The following is a 24,878-nucleotide window of genomic DNA, read 5'->3' as shown; positions in this document are numbered from 1 at the left end:
ACCCCATCTACCATTTAGGCATTTTAATGTGAAGGTACTGGAGGAGCTTCGGTGATTAACTGAAGGTAGGAAGGGTAGATCAGTAAACAAAGAACAGGTGAATGGAAAAGAGCCCTGAGGCCAGAGGATCAGCATGGACAGAGTTCAGCCTAGGGAGGGCCAGCCCAGGGCAAGAACGCTAGGCGAAGCATCTGAATCTGCGAGTGTACATGGCTTCCACATAAAATGTTGGTGGAATTCTGGTGCTCTTAAGGGTAACCCCTTAGAAAATTGTAGCTTCACAGAGAAGAAATGGCGCATGTGGGTTGAGGGAGAGGATAAGAAAACCATGAAGCAAAATTCATTACACCGGAAACAAGAAGGAACATTTTCAAAGTATTAAAATTGGAATCAGCCAGTAGGGCAGCATTCACTGAGAGTTGAATAGGCATCACTACAAAGGTAGCAATAAACAGTAGGTGTCATCATCCCCATTTCAGAGACTGGAAAATTGAGGCTTAGAGAGGTCAAGTACCTGCCCTAGACACGAGGACACATATGAGGGTGCTGCCAAGATCTTCATTTAGGCAGACAATGCAAAGTCCTTGCTCTTCAACACTAGGCTCTACTGACTCTGGAGAGCTTACAGAGGGACGGTCCAGGTCTTATGTCCTCTGTATTTCTTTAAAATAATAGCTTTACTGAGGTATAATTCACACACCAATCTCCATAATTAGTTCTAGAATGTTCTCATCTCCCTCACTCCTTATTCTTCACCCCCACCCTCCCTCCAACAAGGACCTACACTCTGTCTCTATAGATCTCTCTCTTCTGGATAGTTCATGTACATGGACTCACACACCATGTGGTCTTTTGTGACTGGCTCTGTCACTTAGAATAATGTTTTCAAGGCCATCACTGCTCTATCATATATCAGTACTTCATTTTTTTTAATGGCTGAATAATATTCCATTGCAGGAATACACATTTTATATCCTTTTATCAGTTGATGGGCATTTTGGCTATCATGAATCACGCTGCTACGAACATTTGTGTCCATGTTTTCATGCAGACATGTATTATTATTTCTCTTGGGTAGACACCAGAGGTGGAAATGCTCAGTTGTACAGTACCTCTATGCACAACCATTTGAGGAACGACCAGACTGTTTTCCAAAGCAGCTGCACAAGTTTATATTCACCACCAGTGCATGATGGTTTCAATGCCTCCATACCCTAACACTCGTTATCATCTTGCTTTGTATTGCAGCTATTGTGGTAGGTATGAAGTGATATTTCATTGTGGTTTTGATTTTAATTTCCTTGATGGTCAATGATATTGAGCATCTTTTCATGTGCTTACTGGCCATTTGTATATCTTCTTTAGAGAAATGTCTATTTGGATCATTTGCTTATTTTTTCTCATTTGGTTGTTTGTCCTTTCATTATTGGGCGGTATCTAGAATATATATGGAATTATTACAAGTCTTTTATCAGATATTTAACTTGCAAATACTTTTCTCTCATTCTGTGGTTTGTTTTTTTACATTTTTGATGGTGTCTTTGGAAACATGAATGTTTAATTTTAAAGTCCAATTAATCTGTTTTTGTTTTTGTTTTTTTGCTGTCGTATGTGCTTTTGATGTCCTATCTAGGAAACCATTTCCTAATCCAAAGTCATGAGGATTTACACCTATGTTTTCCTCTAAGTTTTCTTTGCTTTTTTGTTTTTTTTTCCCCTCACCCGAGGACATGCTCATTGATTTTAGAGAGAGAGAGAGAGAGAGAGAGAGAGAGAGAGAGAGACAGAGAGAGAGACAGAGAGAGAGAGAGGGAGAGAAACATCGATGGGAGAAAGAAACATCAATCAGTTGCCTCTTGTATGCACCCGAAGTGGGGACTGAGCCCACAACCCAGGCATGTGACGACTGGGAACTGAACCCATGACCTTTTGGTTTAGGGGATGACACTCTAACCAACTGAGCCACACGGGCCAGGCCAAAGCTCTTCTAAGTTTTATAGTGTAGCTCTTACATTTATGTCTTTCATCCATTTTGAGTTAATTTTTGCACATGATATGAATGTAGGGATTTCATTTCATTCTTTTGCATGTAGTTATCCAGTTGTCCTGGTACCATTTTTTGAAAAGAATACTTTTTTCCACTAAAACTGTCTTGCATCCTTATCAGAATCAATTGAACATAAACATGAGGATTTATTTCTGGACTCTCAATTCTATTCCATTTATCTGTATTTTTGTCCTTATGCTAGTACTATCTGCATGCTATTTACATGCATTATCTCATTTAATATTCCCCCTCTATATTTTATTATATTGTAATTTGTTATAATTATCTGTTCAAGTGTCTCCTCCAAAAGCTTGTGAGCTCAAGGCCAGAATCCACTTATTTTCTTGTTTATCTCTGAACCCTCGGCAGTGAGCCTAGTGCCTTACAAAAGACGTGTTTAACAAATGACTTACACACAAGGTATGTTAAGCCCAACCCCCTCAGGCATTTTCCTGCCTGAGTCCTGGGGGGTATGGAATGAGACTGAGTCACCTATGGATTTCATTCATACAGGTTATTCCTAATTCCCTCTTGGGACAAATGGTTAAAAGCAGACTACAGTAGATAACAAATAACCCACAATAAGGCCTTTTTGGGAAACACGACACACTTATCAGTGGTTAGTATTTACTTATCTCCCTCCATTGGTGGGGAAACATTAAGGTTGCAGTGTGTAGAGATGCCTGGCCTTTCTCTTTTGGTGCTTTCCTCCTGGAAGGGGTCAGTGTAGACTTTGACCCGATGTCTTCCACTTTTCCTCTATTCTTTCTCCTCACCTCATGCCATGTTTCTCCCCACCTCTGGAGTTCTCCCTATGCTGATGGTGCTTGTAGCTTAATAGAAGTCACACGAGTACAGGATCTGTCTCTCTCTGATGCATCTCCCTGTCTGTGGGGAATCTGAGCTGCTTCTTCATAGCTGCTCCTGTAGATCTGGCCAGGAAACAATGCCAGATGCTCTGTCTGGTTTGGAAGATGAAGACACTTTTGTCTTGGATGTTAGACAACACAAAGATAACCAAGTGGATTTCTAGACTGCCAAGGATGTTGGACTTGAATTGGTGGCTTTGCCTCTAATTATCTAGTGCCCCCCCACCCCAAAAAAGTGCGGGAGATTTGAAATGCTTTTCTCCGCTTCACTTCAATAATTTTCTCAGCAAGTTTTCAGCTTTTGGTATGGGGCAGGTCTCCGTGATTAAACAACAAAAAATAAAGTAAAAGACGGTATGTGAAGAGAAACAGCACACTTCACAAGAATCTAGTACCTGGCTGATAACATTGCTCCTCTTTTGAAATAACCCCTCAATTCTGGAAGCTGTATCTTCTAACAATGGCATTGTCCCACTCTCCAAAGTCAGATAACTTTGTCTCAACTCATTCAGTGCTTTGGATTTAATTGCAAGTTGATTTTCTATATCCTAGAAGGGTAAGAGAAAATAGTTTTCATAGGTACAGTATAACAAAGCAATAAGGTATTTGAGATAGGTGTTTGCTCTTTTCAAGTAAAAGTGACATTACAGTATATAATAGCATTATACCAAAGACATTGTAATCCTAACACTCTTAATTCAGTTTTTACAATGAATTACGATAATATAATTTACATGATTATAATATTTTTTACAATAATTTCAATTACCCCAAGGATCTAAATTTTAGAAGAGTCTAGGTAACGAGTCCTTATCATCATAACTTGGTAGAAAGAGTCCAGCAGACCCAGTCCCCATCCAGCTCAGCCCTGTCCAGGCTGTTCAACTAGGCATTTAAGTCATCAAACCTCCAAGTCAGCATTTTTTCATGTGGAAAATGGTGACAATACCCCATGTCGTGCAGAGCTTGGAACTCAAGCGAAACCCGGGTGGCCTGTTGGGGGCTGGAAAGCACTGAGCTGCTAGGCTGACAGTCAGGAGGTATGTTGTGTCTGAGGTGGCTGCAAAAATTCCAACGTGGAACAGGCTAGTGGGCAGTTGGAAACAGAACATGACCATGGAAAAAGCCCTCTTATGGGAGTGTCGCTGCTCACACATCACGTCTGGTGTTATTCTGCAACCTTCGAAAGGCACCTGGGGTCTGACCAGCAGTGCCACACTTGTACGGAATGTCGCAGGTGCAGCAGAGGCAGGCCCTGTGCTGTCTGCAGCTGTGGGGCAGTGCATAAGGATTAATCTACATTCGGGTGAGGGAGCCACGAAGACCAAGCAACCTGGTAAATGACAACTGAACAAAAAGGGGCACGACCAACGTCAGAAGCCCAAATGTGATTTAGACAGTGGTTTAGGAAGAAAAGCAGTCCTTTTAGAGCACATTACACATGAGGCAAAGGAAAGTCATTTTCCTATGAAGAAACAGAAGGAAATACTCAAAATCAGTGGAACTTTGGAGAGATTCTGTGAATATTTGGTACACTTTTAAAAAGATATAACAATTGAAAAACATCTACATCAAAATTCCCTTTAAACATCTTTTCATCAGGAATAATAGTCAAACCTCTTAAGCATAACAGTAACTGTGAAACACTTTTTTCTGTTTACCATTAAAAAAAACCCTTGGATAATTATCTGCTTGACATAAAACAATAAATACATGAGGGTTTGGAGGAGAGCCCTGAGAAGCTGCCACAGCGCGCCCCGGTGGGGGACTAAGGGCCTGGCCCCTGCGCTGGGCAGTGCGGCGTCGGCTCACCTGACAATCCAGAAGCGCCTTCTGCACCGAGATTACACTTTCGGGTTTTTGTAAAATTTTCAGTCTCTCCTCTTGCGCCTCCATCCAGTTGTTCAAAATCTGTATTTTGTTTTCATTCTCAGTGATACTTTCCAAAAGTTGTTCTAAATGTTGTATCTACAAGTTATGAATAAGACAGTTTCTTATTTTAAACCATACACTTTCAAATGTAAATGTCAAGATATGATGTTTTAAGTAGGATGTTTCTTCTTCTCAGATCTCTAGTTTGTATAAGATTTCCCAATAACTTTTAAATAAAAATAATTCATAAATCAGGAAGTAGAATTAAAAATCCATTTTAAAAAATCTAACATTTGAAATGAACCCTAACCCGCTAAGAAAGCTGGCTGTTTTGGAGTTCTATGACATCTGAACAAAATAAAATCATGTTGCTAACATGCAATATTGTATATTATACATACATATACAATGTTATATATTTACACATGCATACATATATATGTAAATGTTTGTGTTCATTGTCCAGTATTCCACGGGCAGCTGTTTGTCATGACACGCCTTTATTCATGTAAAAGGCTGCTTGATAGTTCATCAAGTAGACCCAGTGTAATTTGATTAACTATTCCCTGTAGTTGGGAAATGAAGGCATTCTACTTCCACCTGTACAAATATTTGTGAATTTAATACTTTGCGTGCATATCTTTTCCTTTTTGAAGGACTATTTACTTAAGATAAATGTGTAAGAGGTGCTAGGATAGGAGATAAGATAAATAAGATGATTATTATGGCTCTTGAAATTCTCTGAATGTTTTCCAAAAGGGTATTTAAGCCATTATCTGCAATGTATGAGCGTGATAGCCTTGGGACTTTATCTTTATCTTATTACATTTCTCTAATTTATTAAGTGTATAATACTATATTAATGTATATGTTGAACACCTGATAATTGAAGTTGTAATATTTCCATGTTTGTTAATTATAGTTTCCTCTTTTGTGAAGTGTTTGTTTATGTTCTTTGTTCACACACTTGAATCTTAATTGTATCAATCCATTGGCATGCATTCTCTATACAGTAATCAGCAGACTGTCCTTATCAATACATACAAACATTAAATATTTTTCCAGGAATAAGTTCTCTTAATCTGTTCAGAGCCATGAATAAAAATCTACCAAAAGGCTGCAAATATATTTCTCCCATTTTTTAGTCTTTTCCAAGCTGAAATACTTTGCTGCTTCTAAACATCTACTTAAACAGAAAATGTCAAAATCTCTATTTAGTAGCCTCACATTATACTCGACAGCTTCTTAAATAAAATTTCTCCTCTTCATGTGCCCAACTCAATTTCCCACTAAGAAAGCTCAAAAGAAACATAAGAATGGTTTTCATGCTCTCTTATGGAGAATGCTAAAACACAGGGTTAGTAAGGGCTATAACTGAGAGGATTATTAGGTTTCACTATAAATTAAGCATCTGAACAACTTTTAAAATTTTTCATAAAGGGGTAATTTGCAAAGGCCAGATCCGACATCAGATTGTGACACAGGAGCACACCTTTCTGTTTAGCAGCCCGTGGACCCGGTGCCACTGACGGTTCATCTCGCCCAGGTGCTCTGCGAACTCCGTTCTTTCATAGCGCTTACTTTCGACATCACAGGTGCTTAACTGAAGTAATGACTGGTTAACAAAGTCAACTATCCACTGTTTATAGTCCATTTCCATTCTAAACTCCTAAAACGAGATAAACAAAAGTCAACAACCAAAGCCTGAAATGCAGTATTAATAGACTAGATGAAACAGAGTTCCCCATTGGTGCACCTGTCAGGAGTTACCCTCTGCCACCTCCAACGCCCCCAGCTGCCTGCTTTACTTGAGTGGAAAGTTGTTTTGGACATTTCACATTCCTGGAACAGACTGCCTCACCGCTTTGAAACAGACTGAAAAGTCACAGGCAGCACCAAGATTGGTGGCTAAATCATCTGAACCAAAATCAGGACCCAGGATTGGCGAAGGGTTCCCGTGAGAGGCAACCTGAGAGCTACACTGGAATTCTGAGCCGTCCTGCAGGCCCGTGGAAACAACAGGATGGGCAGTCTGAAGTGAACACTCCCAGGACACCTTTAAGGAACTTGACTGATTTAGGCAGCTCCTTTGTTTCTCGGTGTATGGACTAGGCCGTCCAGTTTGGATGACTTTAAGTGATATGGCAATCCCAAACCCGTCTCAGGCCAACCACGTTTCTGTCAAGCCTACAACTTGTTAGGTTTATTCTGGCAAGTTCTAGCACCTCCTTTGGAGACATCCAAAGGGGAAAACCATGTGGTACTTGGTAGATTACTAGAGCCTGTGAGAATACATACACGAGGACCCTAAAATTCTACTACTCACTGAAGTTAGCATGTGGTAGAATATAAAAATAAAATCCTTGCTAACATCACGCTTTGTGATTAAGCCATTCATCTTCTGCCTACCAGAGGCTCAATCCATCAGCCTCCAAGCTCTGAAAGCAATGGCCAGGGTCTTCATTTGTCAGTGTGCCTAGGGGCAAACACAATGCCTGGCACACAGTGAATGTTTGTGTGTGGCTTGTTCAATATTACTTAAATCTACTTGAAATAAAGTATCATGGAGAAAGCCATGTTCACATCTATTTGTGGGATATCAAGTATATCAACTTGTCCTTATGCATTCTCTCATTCAAAGGACATTTACTTAACATCTATCGGCTGCCCGGTATGGGGCTCGGTGTGTTATTTCAGGGAGGTGAAGGACAGCCTCTGCTCTCAAAAGCTAAGTCAAGGTAGGAAAACAGGCAACCAAGCAAATAATTATACTATGTGGTAGGAATTACTGATGGTACCACGGGGACACCTAATCCCAGAAAGTGAACTAATCTGGCTGGGAGAGTCAGGGTTAGATTTCCAAACGAGAAGATGCTTGAGCCAATTCTTGATGGACAACCGAGAGGATTTCTACAGCTAAATGCAGGGCATAGGGGTTTCTGGGGAAGGTGCAGCATGTACTAAAGCACAAGGAGGGAGAGCATGGGAAGCAGTCGAGGGACCGCAAATCATTTGGTTCAGGCAGAGGCCAGGGTTTGCATGGGAGAATGAAAAGACGAGGCTGGAAAGGTGACAAGGGGCCAGAGCCAGTTAGAAGCTCAGATACTGTCCTATGGTGATGAGAGCTACTGCAGGGGTTTAAGCTGAGTAAGAGGGAGCATACTACTCTCTCAAGAATCACCCCCCCCCCCCCGCCGGCGAATTAGTTTCTCTAAGTTATATTTTACATGTCTATGTGTTCAGTATTTCTCCAATTGTCTTGCCTTGTTATTTAATGAAAAGGCCTCTGGCTCTTTTTGTATAATTACCTTGTACTTCTGAAGAAGATTTTTAACTTGAGCTGTGGAACTCAGTGAATGCTCAGAGTCTTCACCTGCAGTTTGATGTTCCACATTGTTCATCCAGCTAATCATCTCTGTGATTGCTTTACGAGATGGCAATTTCTCCATCTGAAGCTGCAAGGACAAAATGATTTCCATTTAATTACCTACAGTTAAGAAAATGAATCAAGACATCACTAAAGATGATAATCTGGTTTGATAAAAGGTCTTGCTACATGATTATGCATGTTACTCACAAAAACAAACCCAGAATTCAAGCTTAGGATGAATGACCCCAAAACAATGACAATGACCTTCACATAAACTAACACAGTGGTGCAGAAACTGGGAAATAAAGTAATTAAGTCTGATTTCTCTCTCAGGAAAGATCCCATTGGAGAAGAGTCCAGTAATTAAGACCTATATTCAGTGGTGCCAGAGAAAAATAGGTAGTGTCAATGAAAATTATTGAGTCAAAGAAATAATTTTAAAATATTTGTGAGCTAACAAGTGAATGCTAATTTAAATGCTGGGTCTTTAAATACTTACCTGGTGAAGTTTTTCTTGAATATCTGGAAGTTGAGTTATGACCATTGTCCATTTTTGCTCAAACTGTGCTAAAGACGCTCTCAGGGTGGCCGTATCAGCCTCTTTCAGGTGAAGAAGTTGGTTCCCAGTACTTATCACTGCAGTCTTCAGGGAGGACTTTTCATCAAGTTCCTTTGAAAACTCCTGAAGGAGACAGTTTTAAAACTGAGAAACTTAAAACACTTAAATATAGTACAGAGTAGCTAAGTGTCAGAATAACTGGTTTGAGTCCCAAACAAAGTAACTGAATTCCATTCAAATAGTAAGAATGTACATGCATGTGCCTGTGCGCACACGAGCACACACACTTCTGCTAAAGGTCAGACACGGCTCCAGGGGTTAGATGTATGGAGGGGAACAAAGAAGATGGAATGCCTGCCCCTTGAGTGGCTTATAATCTAATGACTAATATTTTTAAAAATAGAAAAATCATCGTTTCAACTTTAAAAAAAGAAAGTATAGAACACAACACAAAGTTCATATTAAATGAACTAAATGCAACAAAAGTTTTAACTAAAACATTTAAAATCTTTCCTATACACTTAGTTTTTTAAGTATATTTAAAAATATCTACATTTTAATACCAAAATGAGAAATCAGAGCTATAAAATAATAAAAATGGAAAGAGAAAAGGCCAAATGTTTCTAAAGTGAAATTTATATTGCAAAAGTAATACTGAAGAGAAAAATCTCAAAACAATAACATTTTAGAAAAAATATTTGAAAGAAACATTTTAGAAGAAATAACATTTTAGAAGAAACACCAGCTTTCTATAGTTTAAAACCATGTATTTATAAACTTTAACATTTATGACTTAATAATCCTGGTTTTTGGGGGGCAGCAGAATTATTTTCTATATTTGTAAAACATGCCCCATGTCAGAGCAAGTTTTAAACTTATGTATACTTCATAGGGTCAATTAAAAATATACTTCATCATTATTATAAATGCACAAAGAGTATAATAAAAGCAAACAGTTTTAAGTTCAGAGAATGCAGCTGCTATATTAGCCCAAGTTCTATTCCTTATCCACAAATGGTCATGGAGACTATTACATCAACCCTGAACATTTCCCCCTGATATTTATTTCTGACTGATAATTATCTGTGCACACTCTAATACAACTTACAAAGAAACTGTCTATGTTGCTTCTGATTGTATCCAAGTCCTGAGACACATTGAGGGACTGTTCCTTCCAGTAGTTCAGAGTTTGCTGAGAAGCTTCCAACCACTTGGTTAACTGGTCCGAATCTCTGTTATAACTAACCAGAGCAAAGTGAGAGAAAGGAAAGGAAATTAGAAATGTGCATCACCAGCATATTTTCTTCATCAGCCTATGTTCAACAGCCTTCTTATTCATAAAATGATGATGACTATGAGGATTATACCCTGCTTTATCCTGTGCCCCCAAACTGATGCTCCTGGCATTTTTCTTACTCTCTCCATTATGACTAATCAAGAAGAAAGAAGCATTTTAAAGGCTAAACATTCTTTTTTAAATTTCTGATTACAGCTACACCCAAGTAAACCAATAGGTGAGGACAGGGACTTTTTTCCATCAAATGTCCTCTATAGATTTGTGTGTAGCAAATATATAACCAGCATTTGTGTAAGTTATGTAACAAACAGAACGTGCAGTTGGATAGATGCCAACATATTTAGCTGATGTGATTAAAACACCCAGGCAAAATGCTACCTGTCTTGTCGCTTTTAAACTTCTTTAGGTTAAGACAGCCCTGCAAGAGGCAGGAATGAGAATGAAGTTTAAACATTATGTTCTTTACTTTCCTCAAGGGTTTCAAGTTATACCAACTAAGCAAAAAGAGTCTCTGAAGAACTACAAAGACTTTTTCAAACAGTTCTTTTAGGGGAAGTGGAGGAGGTATGGGGGGGATAAATGGTGATGGGCAGAGACTTGACTTGGGGTGGCAAACGCACAGTACAGTGTACAGATGGTGCACTGTGGAACTGTGCACCTGAAACCTGCATGATTTTGTTCACCAGTGTCACCCCAATAAATTCAACAAAAAGGAAAAAACCCAAACTACTCCTTTAGCTAAACTTATTTAATTTCTTATAAATTTCAAAACTTTTGGGACAGGAAGGAGCACCATCATAGCATAAAGGCAATGTGTATAATTTTACAATTCTGAGCTTCCATAGAATTGATTATGTAATTCTGAGTCTAACAAAACAGTATCAGCAGCTCCAAACCCCTGCAGCCCTGAAGAGGGGCCCCATCGCCTCACCATCAAAGCGAAACTGTACAATAGGGACCACACGTAAAATCCAGTGGACAGAAGAATCCCTCTGAGGTCTTTTTCCACAGCAAAATTTGATGCCAATCAATCTCTACGAACATACCTGAGCAGGTGCTTGAGAAGCGTTTGTAGTCTGTGTAGTTCATGGTCAATTTTTTTGTTTAGGGACAACCACTGCTCCTCTAGTTTTGAAATCTGGCCTTCTAATTCAGGACAGCTCACGGATGCCACCAGCTGCTTGCCTTCATTCAGAGTCTGGTAAAGCCGGGCATGCTTCTCATCAATGTTGCTTTTTATTTGCTAATAAAAGTCAAGTCACGGAATGAATTACTTTGAAATGAAACCAACCAATCTACTCACAAATATTTCATTAAAAACCTATAGCAGAGTCCACTGAAAAAACATTATCACTTCCCTAACCCTGAAGACTATTGCAGGCTAGCTGTACAAACAGGATTTATGGTTTATTGATGCGAGTTTCCAACTAACACATTTCTCCTGCACAGATTCAGCTGTATAGACTTAAGACATGTGAACAGAAAACAAAAACTTGCAGCTTTAGAGTTAATAGGTAATTCCTCCCCCTAACAACAAAAAAGTGGGCAGTCTACGGGGCACTTTCTTTCAGCTTGCAGACAGGTTGTGTGTGGTCTAAAGATTATTTTGAATATCAGGAAATTTTACGTAGAAATCAGGAATTTTTGTGAGCCTCTGGAAAAACTAGAATTTGTAGCCACCTAGGTCTGCATTCTCACGGGGCAAAGATGGGCTGAAATGAGCAGGAACAGCCTCCTGTTGGAGCCTGCTGGCTCTGGTCCCCCTGTACTGCAACCACAGCCCCCCTCCGACTGGAGGCCACTCCATGCCCCTTATTTCTGTCCTCCTGCCTGGCCCCTTTAAGCATTTTATACTGTAACCTAGATATGAAGGGGATCAAGAAGAAAATATTTCTTCACTAGCCTTTAGACCCAAATAGTAGGAAATATTAATTTCCAGAGTCTCCTAAATGTAAAGATTTGGTAAGGAGAAAGGAAAAGGACTTTAGGAGAATAAATTAAAGCAGACAGCACATCACTAATAAAACTTCATGGAAAGAAAAATACAATTCTTCAAAACTGAGAATACAATGACCCCCTGAAGAGAACTCTGTCTTAAGGCAATTATCTTCCATGGCTGGGTTCAGCTAATGACACTTATCCTGACAGCTATTTAAGTTTAGTCCTTAAGATGGTGGCGTAGGCAGACATGGCTCGCCTCTTTGCACAGCCACATCAAAATTACATCTAAAATATAGAACAACCATCACTCACAACTGTCAGAAATCAAGATGAATGGAAGTCTGACAACTACAGAATTAAAGAAACCACATCCTTCCAGACAGGTAGGAGGGGTGAAGACACAGAAAGGGCTGGTCCTTTACCCACGTGTGATGGATAAAAATTTGGGAGGGGCAAGGAATCCCAGCCCCACACCAGGGCCCCCGCCCAGGATTCTAGTGCCAGGAATATAAGTCCCCACAACTTCTGGCTGCAAAGCCAGCAGGGATTGAGTTGGTAGAAGACATTGCTGGAGCCCCAAGCAGTTCCTCTTAAAGATTCCACATAGGGACTCGCCTACTCAGACACACTCCTTCTGAGCTCCAGCAATAGGGTAGCAGTTTGAAAGGCATCAATGGCATACAGGGAGAAAATGAAGTGTCTGGCATCAAGGTGAGCAGAGACCATTGTCCCTTTTCTAAAACCTCACCTGACAGAGCCAGCACCCTGGTGCTATACCTGAGACTCGATCAACCTGGCTGACTCTGTTTGACCAGCCTTGGAGATCCCCAGAGACTCTGCCCCACCCAACTAAGTTGGTTTTCCATATGAATAATTGGTCTTGGCTAACACTTCAAACTTCCAGAATCCTCTCAAACAAGCAACAGCTGGCTTCAGTGAGCCCCAGGCCTGGCACTAGCAGCAGCCAGCCTACATTCACAACTTGGCTTCCCCTGGGAATCTCCAAGCCCAGCACAAGTAGCATGGATCTCAAATTGCTTCATAGCTCAGGTGGGGGTGGTCACAGGCAAAACACAGGTTGGGGCTGACATTGACCAGCACCACCTGGGAAACCCCAGGACCAGCACACCCAGACAACAGCTGCAGACCATGTCAGAGCATCACCAACCTTCCCCTGTACAGCTGATCCCTCCACAGAGAGTGGAGGTTGGTGGTCTGTGGTCACAGCCAATCTTTGCAGCTGACTGGCCTGGGTAACTCCCTCCCATTGATCTGCCAACAGCAATCAAAGCTCAACTACAAGAGGGTGTACTGAGCTCACATGAAGAGTACACCTTGAGTACCAATCTTAAGTGATAGGGGAGGCTGTGCCACGGGACCCTACAGGACATCTACTACATTAGGTCATGCTACCAAGACATGGAGTCAAAGCAGCTCTACCTAAAATATAGAAACAAACACAGGGAGGCTGACAAAATGGGGAGACAAAGAAACATAGCCCAAATGAAAGAACAGATCAAAACTCCAAAAAAGAACTGAACAAAATGGACATAAACAATCTATCAGATGCAGCATTCAAAACACTGGTTATAAGGATGCTCAAGGAACTCAGTGAGGACCTCAGCAGCATAAAAAAGATCCAGCCAGAAACAAAGGATATACCAATTGAAATAAAGAACAATTTACAGGGAAACAACAGTAGAGTGGATGAATCTGAGGATCAAATCAATGATTTGGAACACAAGGAAGCAAAAACCAGCCAATCAGAACAAGAAGAAGAAAAAGGAATCCAAAAAAATGAGGATGGTATAAGCAGCCTCTGGGACAACTTCAAGCAATCCAACAATCTCATCATAGAGGTGCTGGAAGCTCCTCACACAGAGGAGCAATAAATGGTAAGTCTGTTTGAAAAAGTAATGAAAGAAAACTCCCCTAATTTGGTGAAGGAAACAGACATGCAAGTCCAGGAAGCACAGAGTCCCAAACAAGATGGATGCAAAGAGGCCCACTACAAGACATATTATAATTAAAATGCCAAAGGTTAGAGATAAAGAGAGAATCTCAAAAGCAGCAAGAGAAAAGTAGTCAGTTACCTATGGGGCAGTTCCCATAAGACTGTCAGCTGGTTTCTCAAAAGAAACTTTGCAGGCTAGATGAAATTGGCAAGAAATATTCAAAGTCATGAAAAGCAGGGACCTATAGCCAAGATGTCTCTACCCAGCAAAGATATCATTTACAATCAAAGGGCAGACAGATAAAGAGCTTCCCAGATAAGAAAAAAGTAAAGGAGTTCATCATTACCAAACCATTATTATATGAAATGTTAAAGGGACTCATTTAAGAAAAAGATCAGAACTATGAACAATAAAATGGCAAAAATACTTATCAACAACTGAATCTAAAAAAACAACTACGCAAACAAGAACAGAGACAGAATCATGGATACACAGAGCATTTTGATGGTTGCCAGAGGGGAGGGGTTGTGGGGGAATGGGTGAAGAGGTGAGGGGATTAAGAAGTACAAATAGGTAGTTACAGAATAGCCACGGGGATGTAAAGTACAGTATAGGAAATAGAGTAGCCAAAGAACTTATAATAAGCATGACCCATGGACAGGAACAATGGTGGGGGGTACTGCCTGAGGAGTGGGGGGTGCTGGGTAAAAGGGGGAAAAATAAAGAGAACTACAATAGCAGAACAATAAAATATAATAAAAATATATTTAATATTTAAAAATAAATTATAATCAATATGGAACTTTTGCTATTTTCCAATTAACTCAAGCCTTTTTAAAACTTACCAAAAATTCTACTTCCAATGTCCTTCCCATCACTCCCACTTGTGACCCCCCGCCTGCTGCCCCAGCCTGCAGGCTAGAATAAAATGTCCAACATTACTTAAAAGAAAAATGGCTCTAATTTTCTAAGCCTTCAATATGAGACACTCAGTCTTCAGAGCATCTCTGAGGAGTTTTAAGTTCCCCATTTTATAAATGGACTCAGACTGCACTGGTCACTCAGTCCACGAGGTTCTGAGCAAGCATTTGAACACAGGTTTGTCTGGACTCCAAAGGCTGTGCACCTGACACCTACGTTCCACATCCCACGGATGTCCACTGACCAAGATGCAAACCCCGGCCTGATGCACAAGAACGAGGACGACCTTAAGAAGTCAGTAAGTGAAATGGCTTCACGAGACACCTGACTTTTTTTTAGTCCAGTGAATTTATTTAAATGTCTTACAACAATGATTTCATTTCCACAGACTCTCAGGTTTCATTTTAAGGGATATAGTCACTTTTGGGAAAATAATCAGGTTTATATTAGTTTGGCTAATGTTGACTGTTTCTTAATACTATGAGGTTTAAAATGGTATCTGTTTTCAACAGCATTCTCTCAGCTGTTCAGATGGTACCTTCTGTATTGCTAGGCAAACAATGCATTAAAATAGCAGCTTCCCAGAGGACTGAGATTTACCTTAGAGTTAGCCTCAATAAAATAAGATGGCAAAGACATCAACTGTACCTTTCTAGGTATTTAGAGAACATAACTACAGTGTTCCAGCCTTGGGAAAATGTTGCTTATAGGAGCTTGAATGCCTCTGAGCAGGGCCCTGCCAAGTACTTCATGCTTTCATTTTCCATCCAGCCTATTCAGGCAACAAACCAGCTTCTGATGTTTTAAAGTTGGTATTTGACCACTACCTCTAGCCAAACAATTCAGATTCTTATTACTTATATTCTCAAGTTAAAACCTGAGAAGATTTAAAACTCATTTTTATCTTGGTCATATTCTCAGTGCCACTCAAAAATCATTTCAAGGTTTTATCTGTTCTGTGGCACCAAAATCTGAGACACAGAGACTTTGAGAATAGTACTAACAGTTACACATGAAAAGTTTTAAAGTTTGAAGTCTTTTTATGACGCTTGTGGCATGTGATAGATTATGGTCTGGATCATAGGTTATGTCCAGTCGGAGGGTGGCTGTTGCAATAAAACTAAATATGTGTTTAGAAGCTCATGGTTTACAAAGTTCTTTCCATACGTTAGCTCATTTCCACAACCACTGACATCCACCTCTTTAGACAGGCAGAAGCAGCATGGTTACCTATGGTCTACAGATAAGTGTGAGCTGGGACACAGGCCACGGTCCTCGACTGCAAGCCCCACGTGGCTATGCTGAGCTCACATTCAAATCTGCAGTGTCCCTGAATATGTCTGACAGTGATTTGTGTGATGAACAATATTTTACCTGAATTCCAATCATTCACCTTCAAATTCAAACCACTTAGTAAGTGTGCGCACACACACACACACACGCACACACAAAGTGCTATTAACCGTGTCTTTGACAGCTGCAGTGGAAGCAAAATACCTGGTAAAGTGAAATCCTTTCCACTAATCTTTCCTCTGTCTCTTCCACCAAACTCACAGAGGGCAATGTAGATACAAGAATTTCCAGGTCCTTCTCAAGAGAGGCATAGTTTTCATCAAATTCTTCCCATTTCTAGATAATCAAGAACATAAAATCAATAGGAACCCTCTTAATTAATTCCAGATAATGACAAAAATTGATCATAAAAATAAAAGTGAAGTCTAAGATGGTACACAAAATTGAAGCACAGATTCTAGGGGTTTCTGAGAGATATAACCCACTCTAGTGAGAGTTCAGTGTCTAATGGAAAGTCACTCCACTGCCTTGGTGGAGAAGGTTTTTAAAAATCCAGCTGGCGTTAGTGTTTTATGTTTGTCTCGTCAAATTGAGTAGGGGCGAAAATGATTAAGTTCAAGTGATATTCTCAGCATACACCTCAGTGGAGGCTTGAGAGACGTAAGAGAGCCTCTCTCTCTGTTCGAAAGGCAAAGGTCTAACTTTTAAAGCCTCGCTCCACAGAAGCTTCCACGAGGCTTCTTCCTCCCTCCTTGCTCCAATCCCCAGTCCATGGAACGTTACCCTGCGGTGCTTGAAGTGTAACTTCACTGTCTGAAGTGCTGGGCTTACACTTCACCGGGGGAGGCACTGCCTTAGCCTCGGTCTTGCCTTGTCTTGCTCTCTCCATTTCTACGGAAGCCCCCCTGTAGGGTCTCTGCACTCTAGAGAGCCGACTTACGGACACTAAATATTATCTGCCGGAGAAATAACCACCTTCCTAATTCTCGCATCTAAGGAAATAGTGGGTCACCCAGCTACTAGGGGCACTCACTGGGATCACGAAGTCTTATTTTTGACACCATGAAATATTACTATAAATATCCATTTGACACACTTACTGGAAAACTTTAGTAGCATAAAATAACACCATATCACATTACAAAGTTGAATATTTCCTCACTTTTTGGTTATTTTCTTCACTGGCTAACATCCATTGCATTTAAAAAGTTAAAGGGGAAAATCTTAAAATTGAGAAAAAGCTTTAGGCAGGCTTAATTTTGTTCTTGGAATTGGGACAAGATGGTCATGAATCCATGCTGGTGTCACAAAGAGCACGGGGCTGCCCTTTCAGGAAGTGCAGTTTCTGAACCGGACACTCTTCCATCCAGACGATCCATTCAAGATCTCAACGTGCTTTCAATTTTGCTTATTTGCACTACACACAGCTAGAAGGTAGAAAGTGCTGTGCCACCCCTAACTGACACGTAAGAAACCTCAGCTGGTATTTCACTCAGGGAGTAGGTCCCTCGTGGTTATCTCCCATTTTATCATCGCTTAATGACATCTCGGTATTTGTGTTCCACACCTGGAGGTGGTGGTTGAAAATCTGAAATTCTCAGCTTAAGCACAAAGTTGACGTAACCCAAATACCTGCAACAAACTCTGCAGCTTTATTCCACATTGCTGTGACCTTTCTTCTAGTAATTTAACCTCTTTTACTTGTTCTGCCCAAATTGTCTCTTTCTTTTGCAATAAAGAAGGAAGCATTTTGTTGGAGTATGTTTGGATTAACAGCATGTCAGCACCAAGCTTCTGGAAAAAAAGCTGTAAAGTGGAGATGGTTTTAATATTCATTTCTACATTATGAAAACCTTAAAAACCACGTTACCGTAACTTTTTTACAGTTATAGTTGCTTTTTAAATCCAAAATCCCAGGACAGCCACACAGAGTCAAACACACGAGAAAACAAAAAATTGCCTATGTAACCCTTAGTCTTTAAACACTAAGGACATTTTAACAAATCATAAAGAAAAACTATCCTAACTAACATTTTCCATAAAACAGCCCATGCTAAAGAGCAAACATTAATTAATTTCAATTTCCAGTGAGATCTTCCTAAATCAGTCATTCTAAAGTTTAAGAAACTTTACAAAAAGGTAGATAATGATGTGGCTGATTAATTCCCAGACAATAAGTTGGACGAATAGATGTATTAACCCAAGAAGCCCACATATTACATATTTAATAGCCGGGGGTTCCTAAACCCCAACCCTTAACTTCTCCTCAATAAAATGGCTAAATGAAGGGAATTTGTTGATGGGATCTTTTGTTGGAGTCCTGGCACACAAAAGCTCCCAGAATGTACTTCAAGAGCCTTCAAAGGGGAGAGCTTTCCTTCACAAGGTCGTCTCCATTTATACCAGCGGTCCTCTTTGCTTGTTTGGAGGAACCTCAGTGTGAATCCCTTCTCTGATTCCTTGTAAAGGACACATGGAAGGTTTATAAAGCAGCTAGTCTAGGGCCCACCAATTGCTATTACCTTCTCCTCTTCCCCTCCACCCTGTATACATATTTACTTTCAAGTTTCTTAGATGAAGGCCTACTTAACAACGGCCTTGACTTAAGCTTGATGAAGGTAGGAACTATGTCTTACCTGGTTTTCATTATCAGCACTTAAATCACTGCATATCTTTTGCTGGTAATCGTGAAGTTTTGTTAAGAAATGAGAGACTAAAGGGTTCATTGTTTCATTACACTAGATATACCTTTATATATTTAAATAGATATTTCTTTTGATCTCAGTTCTCAGGAAGCCTTTTCTAACCTCCTGAATTAAGTTTCCCCATTAAATGCTCTCAAAGCATGTATCCCAATTTTAATTTTAAATCTGTCTGGATGACTCCTTGATAAATGTCTTCTTAATCAACTGAAAGCTCTGCAAATATAAGGAACTATGTCTGCTTTTATTCACCATCATAGAGTTTGGAAGGGTTCCTGGTACATAATAGCATTCTAATAGATGCCTGTTAAAAGAATTAATAAATGATGTAGAGTTAACCAAGGAAGAAAATGGATGCTCCCTGCTCACACTCAGAGAAACTTCGTCTACGAAACCGTGGTCCGGCCCATGGGCCTTACCTTGTGATTTTGTATTTGAGCCTGTAAGGCAACTTTACTTTTGGTTTGCTGTAAGTGGTCACGGGCAAGCTTTTCCTTTCCGATATTCACCAGTTCCTCCAAGCCTTGCCACAAAGCATCCTGCTGGCTCTCAGTGATGGAAGGGCTGCTGAGCTCTGAGTACCTGGCTCTCAGGATGCCCCACATGTTGTCAAGCACATCCTGAAAGGGAAGAGCAGGGGTGCCACACAGTGTCATCCAGCCATGAAGATAATCCAAATGAAGAACAAATCTAAACTTCGTGGCAGAAGGAAAAAGTCTTACTCCTTGTAATAAATCATAATTATTCACTGCTTGAATGTTTTCTGCTCAGACATACCTCTAATTTGTAAACCTCTTGGAGTAAAGGGTAAGGTAAATGGAGCCTCTGCCCTTCGGCTCCAAGTTTTGCTACTCGGCTCTCAGAGTTCTGCAGGTCCACTGTATAGGCATCTGCTTCCTAAAGAGACAATGCACAAAAGCAAAACACTTTAAATAAGTTAGAGAAGTATATGTATTCATTTAAAAGTTAAACAGTAAGGGAAAATGAAAGTCCTACTTTCCCCCCCTCACTTCCAGCTCTCCCCAAAGATCCCCAGTTGGCAGTTTTTTCCTAATGCATTGTAACAGATGCATGGTTTGCCACTGTTAGGCTGCTCACTGTTTGTAAGAGTCCACTCTTAATGGACTTGTGGTCCATTTAGTTTTTAATTCAAGCAGTGCTGCCTGGTCCATCGTTGAATATTATATACACATTTATCTCTGTGCACTTATTTCCTTCAGATAAATGCATTCCAGCACCGAGAACAGTGTCTGAACAGAGCAGGTCCTTGATTAATACTTGCTGAATAAATAAATGAAATGAAACTGCCTTTGAATGGAAGAGCATTTATGCTGAAAATCTGGATACAGTCTAACCAAATAGTCCCCAATCAGCACTCCCACTAAGAAGGTGAGGGTGCATTTTCCAACACTGCACAAACTTAAAATTTTGTCCAGGTGACAGGTGACAAAGGTCTCTTGTTGTTTTGATTTACACTTCACAATGTACTACTTAAGAGATGTTTCTGAAGCTCAACACAAACATTTTCATTTTTATTTCTTTACTTACGCCTCGCCTTTGCTCACAAAGGGAAGTGGTTCAGAAGCACAGCTTAAACACAAGACTCCAAGGTTAGGTCAGTTTGAATTATTTTGCCTTGATTACCTGAAGTTGTTCCTCAATACTCTGGCCACTAATTTCATTCAAAGACTGTTGTAAAGATGTTTTATTCTTAATAAGTTGATCATATAACCGCTTTATTTCATTCTGTATAAAAAGATAAATGCCAGAAACAGTGAGAATTTCATTTAGGACTTCAGTACCTTTTTTAAGAAAAAACTTAGTTGTCCTTTAATTTTTGTGCTATCGGACATTTCAAAAGTGTACCAAAATAGAGAAATCCCTGCATTGCCATGGTCCAGCTTTAACAATTGCTGACTTGTGCCTGCTCATCTCACGTCTGCGCTCTCTGGAGCTTTCTTGACTGCAGTAACGTCCCTTCCCTCTGATAAACTGTGAAGCAGTCCCATATATCATAGTATGCCATCAGAATACATTTCAGTACGTATCAGACTCAGGTTTGATTTTATGGGCAAGACTCCTTCATAAGTCATGTTGTGTTTCATTTTTTTTCATTAGACAATTTTAGTAGCTTCCTAACTAGTCTACTGGTCTCAAGTCTCTCCTCCAGGCCACCTTAGACAATTGCCAGGTGAGCCTCCCTGAAACATACACAAACTGGCATTTCTTTGCTCAAAAACTTTCATGGCTCCCTCTTATCTACAAATCATCCCATAAGGCAGTCAGTGAGTGGCTGAACGTAATATAGGAAAGAAACAGTACTTTAGCTTAACATAACACATGCATACCCAAGATTTTGGAAAGGTCCTGGCTTTGGAATGGCTTCCAACCATAAACAGCAGAACTAAAAGACCTTCACATAAAGAAAGCCTCATCACTTTCCTTAGCAATTCTTATTCACAAATGCCACCAGGAATAGAAATTAACAGAAATTAGGGGTCCATGCAGGAACCTAAAACATTGCCAACAGAGGCGGCGCACCCAGACCTGTACCTGGTAACTGCGGTTATAGTCGAGGCCAGCTTTCAGGGACTTGCTTCTGGATACAGCAGCAGCCTGTGTGTGCTCCAGGTAAACTTGGAGGTTATCAAAACATTCAGGGAACAAGCTGGTGGTCCTGCCAGGCCTAGTCATGGCTTTCAAAAGATCATTCTTCTTGTCACTCATAGCTAAGTAAAGTTTTTTCAGCTCAAGAGCCAGTGTCTGCAAAGTGGACAGACAGGAAGATAGTGAATGAGCTCTGAGCTTCAGAGGCTTCAGCTCTGGCTTAAATAGTGGTCTGACTGCGGAAATGGCCAGCACACGGGCTTGCTGGAAGTTCCCTACCTCGTAGTACGCCTGCTGGGCACACACATCCCCTCTGGAGAGCCCCGGTGTCTGCAGCATCTCCTCTACACTGCCAAGGCACTGACTGAGGGTCAGAAACAGTTCAAATAACTTTTTATCCAAATGTATGTCTGTTTCTTCTGTCGTGTTTTCCTGAGTCAAGAGAAAAGAAAAAAGAAAAATAGTTAGGATTCCTTGCCTTCCTCTGCCCACATTTTCCCTGGTTTCTGTTATAGTTTATAATGTTATGCTTTATTTTTATAATCAGTCATTTTCAAACACATTGAGTTTAAGCAACTCAATGTCAGGTAGGGAGTTGACTACTAAATGGTGTACTAAAAGGTATATCACAAGATGAAGGACTTGGTTAGTGGGGCCATAAGGTGGAAGTGTGGTCCCAGAAAAATCATACTACTCCTCTGCCCCTGGCTCCCACCGCCTACATTTTAGTGTAGGAGAAAGTAGGTTAAAGAGATCAAGTATGCCTGGAGAAGGGACAAAAGAAAAGGAGGTTGAAGGGGTTGATTAAAGAAAGGTAAAATATCTTAAAGATAAGGACGGTACGGCATGGTGACTATAGTCAATAATACTGTATTGCACATTTGAAAGTTGCTAAGAAAGTAGATCTTGAAAGTTCTCATCACAAGAAAATAATGTGTAACTATGTTTGGTGATGGATGTTAATGAGGCTTATTGTAGTCAGCATTTTGCCATATATACAAATATTGAATCATTATGTCAAACACCTGAAACAAATGCAATGTTATACATCAATTACATCTCAAATTTTAAAAAGAGACAGGCTGTGAAGCAAGGGGGAGTTAGGAGTGTCATTTATGGGCTGATTGTAAGAATTAAAGGCACCTATGGATGCAGAACTCCATGGGGGTCCCTAAGGGAGCGCCACTATGCCCTGCTGAGTGTAAGAGCCACAGGTCCATTTTAGCACAAGCTGTTGGAACCACCTCTTTTTCTTTGTCCATGATCATCTTGAATTCTTGACCAGTTATAAAGGATTTTGGAACATGCTAAAACTAGTAATCACCCCAATTTGGGCTCTGATTCCTACTGGTTGCTCTGATGGATACCTAACATTACCCAGCACATGTCTCAGAGTCAAGCCTACTCAAGGTCGGAAACCTTGCCGGTCCTCCCCCTCCCTCCTCACCCTTCCAATCCCAGGGCACCACTGCAGACAGTGCCAATCAATCGTGGTCCTCGTCCCTGTTAACCCTGGACTCGGGTTCAGAAGCCTTTGCACTTGGTGCTCTCTTGGCGGCCACTACTGAATTTATCAAAGTTGGCAAGAGAGAGAAATTCTATTTGCAATTCTAAGACCCATTCCACCATGAGTTCTATTATTTGTCTGTAAAGAAAATTATGACCACTTTCCAATATCGCTTCTCTCTTTCTTTTGTTGTTGCAGTGAGGAAAATGCATAACGCACAGCTGCTACCTGTGTGTGAAGGTTATTTGCTTCTTGACGCAGGTCTTCAAGTTGGCCGGTATAAGCTTTCAGTTCTTCAGTTGTTGGGTATCTAAAGCTATGCACACTCACACTAAGTAGACTGCTCACATCTGTGGCAACCTATTTTTAAAAGAGAAAACACTATTAGAGATTATTTGAGATGTTGCTGGTATTAATGCAAAACAGCATAAAAGCCTTAAGCATTAGCATGCTGTCTTCCAAGTCAACTTCTTGGTTTATAAGAAAAAAGTCATTAAATTTTAAATATTTTGGACAGCTGGAAAAGTCATGACAGCCTTTACTTAAAACACTTGAAGATCCATTTAGACAGCAAAACAAGGGGAAAAAACATGATTTGAAAAACAGAGTAAAATCACTAATCTTCCAATTTCGTAGCATGCTATCCATGTCACCAGGTTAGCTGTTTCTCTTCCCACTTCTACTAGTAAACTCCTGGTATATAGACAAGACTTAAGATAAAATACAGTCACTCCAGGGATAGATCTGCATCTTGATTTTTTACTGAGAAGCCAAATAAGTTTTGAAAATGAACCATGACTTCAGAAGAGAGAATGATTTGGACTTAATTTCCTTCTTGGAAACTGACATAAAAAGAAACAGGGTGGGGTGACAGGTGGCTCTGTTTGGGGAAAGAGCTATGGATGGTGTCTACTTTTGGAAAGAGACAATAAACACACTATAGCAAGGATAACAGGAGAAATCAAGACTAAAGCCCTACGAAGGAGTTTCATTCAACTGTAATTGGTCAAATAAGGTCCTCTACAGAATAGAAGAGAACTGAAAAGTTCCTATGAGACTGGGGAATTGGGAGATACTTGTTAACCTTTGCCTAGAGAGTTTGAATGCAATGTTGAAGGCAGAAGCTTGATTGCTGTGAGCAACAACGTTATCCTGCTCATGAACTCCCCGTTCAGAGAGAAACCCAGTGGTAGTTGGCACAAGATGAATAAGGCCAGAAACATCAACACTAAGCTGTGCTGGTGGGAATAGCAACTGACAGGTACCATTGGCGCAGAGGCTGGCACGCTGCAGATTCCAAATAATCTTTTGATGAATGACACTTATATAGAACTGTGTCATTTTTCTAAGTGTTTTCTACACGCATTATGCACTCATTTTGTAGATGTAAGAAACGTCCAAACCCGTAGAGAATTTTTGTGAGATTATTTGAGCTGAACTGATAACAATTGCCAGGAAGCAAAATCTCACCAGACTGAGACAATGTTCTGGAGAATGGCAGCTTTACAGTTTACCTTACACATCTGAATCAAAGGAGGAGCTATAAGGGGGGATGGTTAATGAAATTCACTGGTGGTAGATTAGGGAGGTGGGAGAAAGCAAAGTGGGGAACTCTTTGAGATTGAAAAAAAAGTAAAACAGAGTCACATGCTTCTCTTACATTGGAGGATATAGGATAGTTAACAATTAACATTTACAGCACATAGAAATGGTATGTGGGGAACAAGGTAACAATGAGGGCCTCCATGGTCTGGTGCTCTGGTAGATGGGTGTCGCTGGTGGGGTCTGGAAAAGGAGACTGACATTCCAAAGGTATGTTATCTTAGATGCAGAAAGATAATAGGCTCATTTAAGGTAAAGATTGACCTTTGTCACAAGGAAGCTACAGGCCTAGAACTCCACTCCCTGACATGATCGGCTTTTACTTAGGAATTTTTA

The 24,878-nt window shown here is 40.3% G+C and overlaps 1 protein-coding gene across 4 annotated transcripts in view; it reads right to left on the bottom strand.

Moving 5' to 3' along the window:
- The window catches only part of SYNE2 (spectrin repeat containing nuclear envelope protein 2), a 284,958-nt gene that overhangs the window by 56,211 nt on the left and 203,869 nt on the right, over positions 1-24,878 (bottom strand). For all 4 annotated transcript variants that reach the window (XM_053928255.2, XM_053928253.2, XM_053928254.2 and 1 more), the window contains 15 exons: positions 23,169-23,300; positions 21,713-21,865; positions 21,380-21,589; positions 20,471-20,572; positions 19,604-19,723; positions 19,246-19,446; positions 17,757-17,930; positions 16,329-16,460; positions 11,061-11,257; positions 9,826-9,958; positions 8,658-8,840; positions 8,097-8,243; positions 6,281-6,457; positions 4,729-4,884; positions 3,312-3,464 (listed from right to left, as the gene is read on the bottom strand). In XM_053928255.2, the coding sequence (XP_053784230.1) occupies positions 3,312-3,464; positions 4,729-4,884; positions 6,281-6,457; positions 8,097-8,243; positions 8,658-8,840; positions 9,826-9,958; positions 11,061-11,257; positions 16,329-16,460; positions 17,757-17,930; positions 19,246-19,446; positions 19,604-19,723; positions 20,471-20,572; positions 21,380-21,589; positions 21,713-21,865; positions 23,169-23,300 (2,370 nt within the window). The remainder of the gene's footprint in view (positions 1-3,311; positions 3,465-4,728; positions 4,885-6,280; positions 6,458-8,096; positions 8,244-8,657; positions 8,841-9,825; positions 9,959-11,060; positions 11,258-16,328; positions 16,461-17,756; positions 17,931-19,245; positions 19,447-19,603; positions 19,724-20,470; positions 20,573-21,379; positions 21,590-21,712; positions 21,866-23,168; positions 23,301-24,878) is intronic.

This window comes from Desmodus rotundus, chromosome 7, assembly GCF_022682495.2.
Source record: "Desmodus rotundus isolate HL8 chromosome 7, HLdesRot8A.1, whole genome shotgun sequence".
Taxonomy (NCBI): domain Eukaryota; kingdom Metazoa; phylum Chordata; class Mammalia; order Chiroptera; family Phyllostomidae; genus Desmodus; species Desmodus rotundus.
This window is presented reverse-complemented; position numbering and strand designations above follow the sequence as displayed.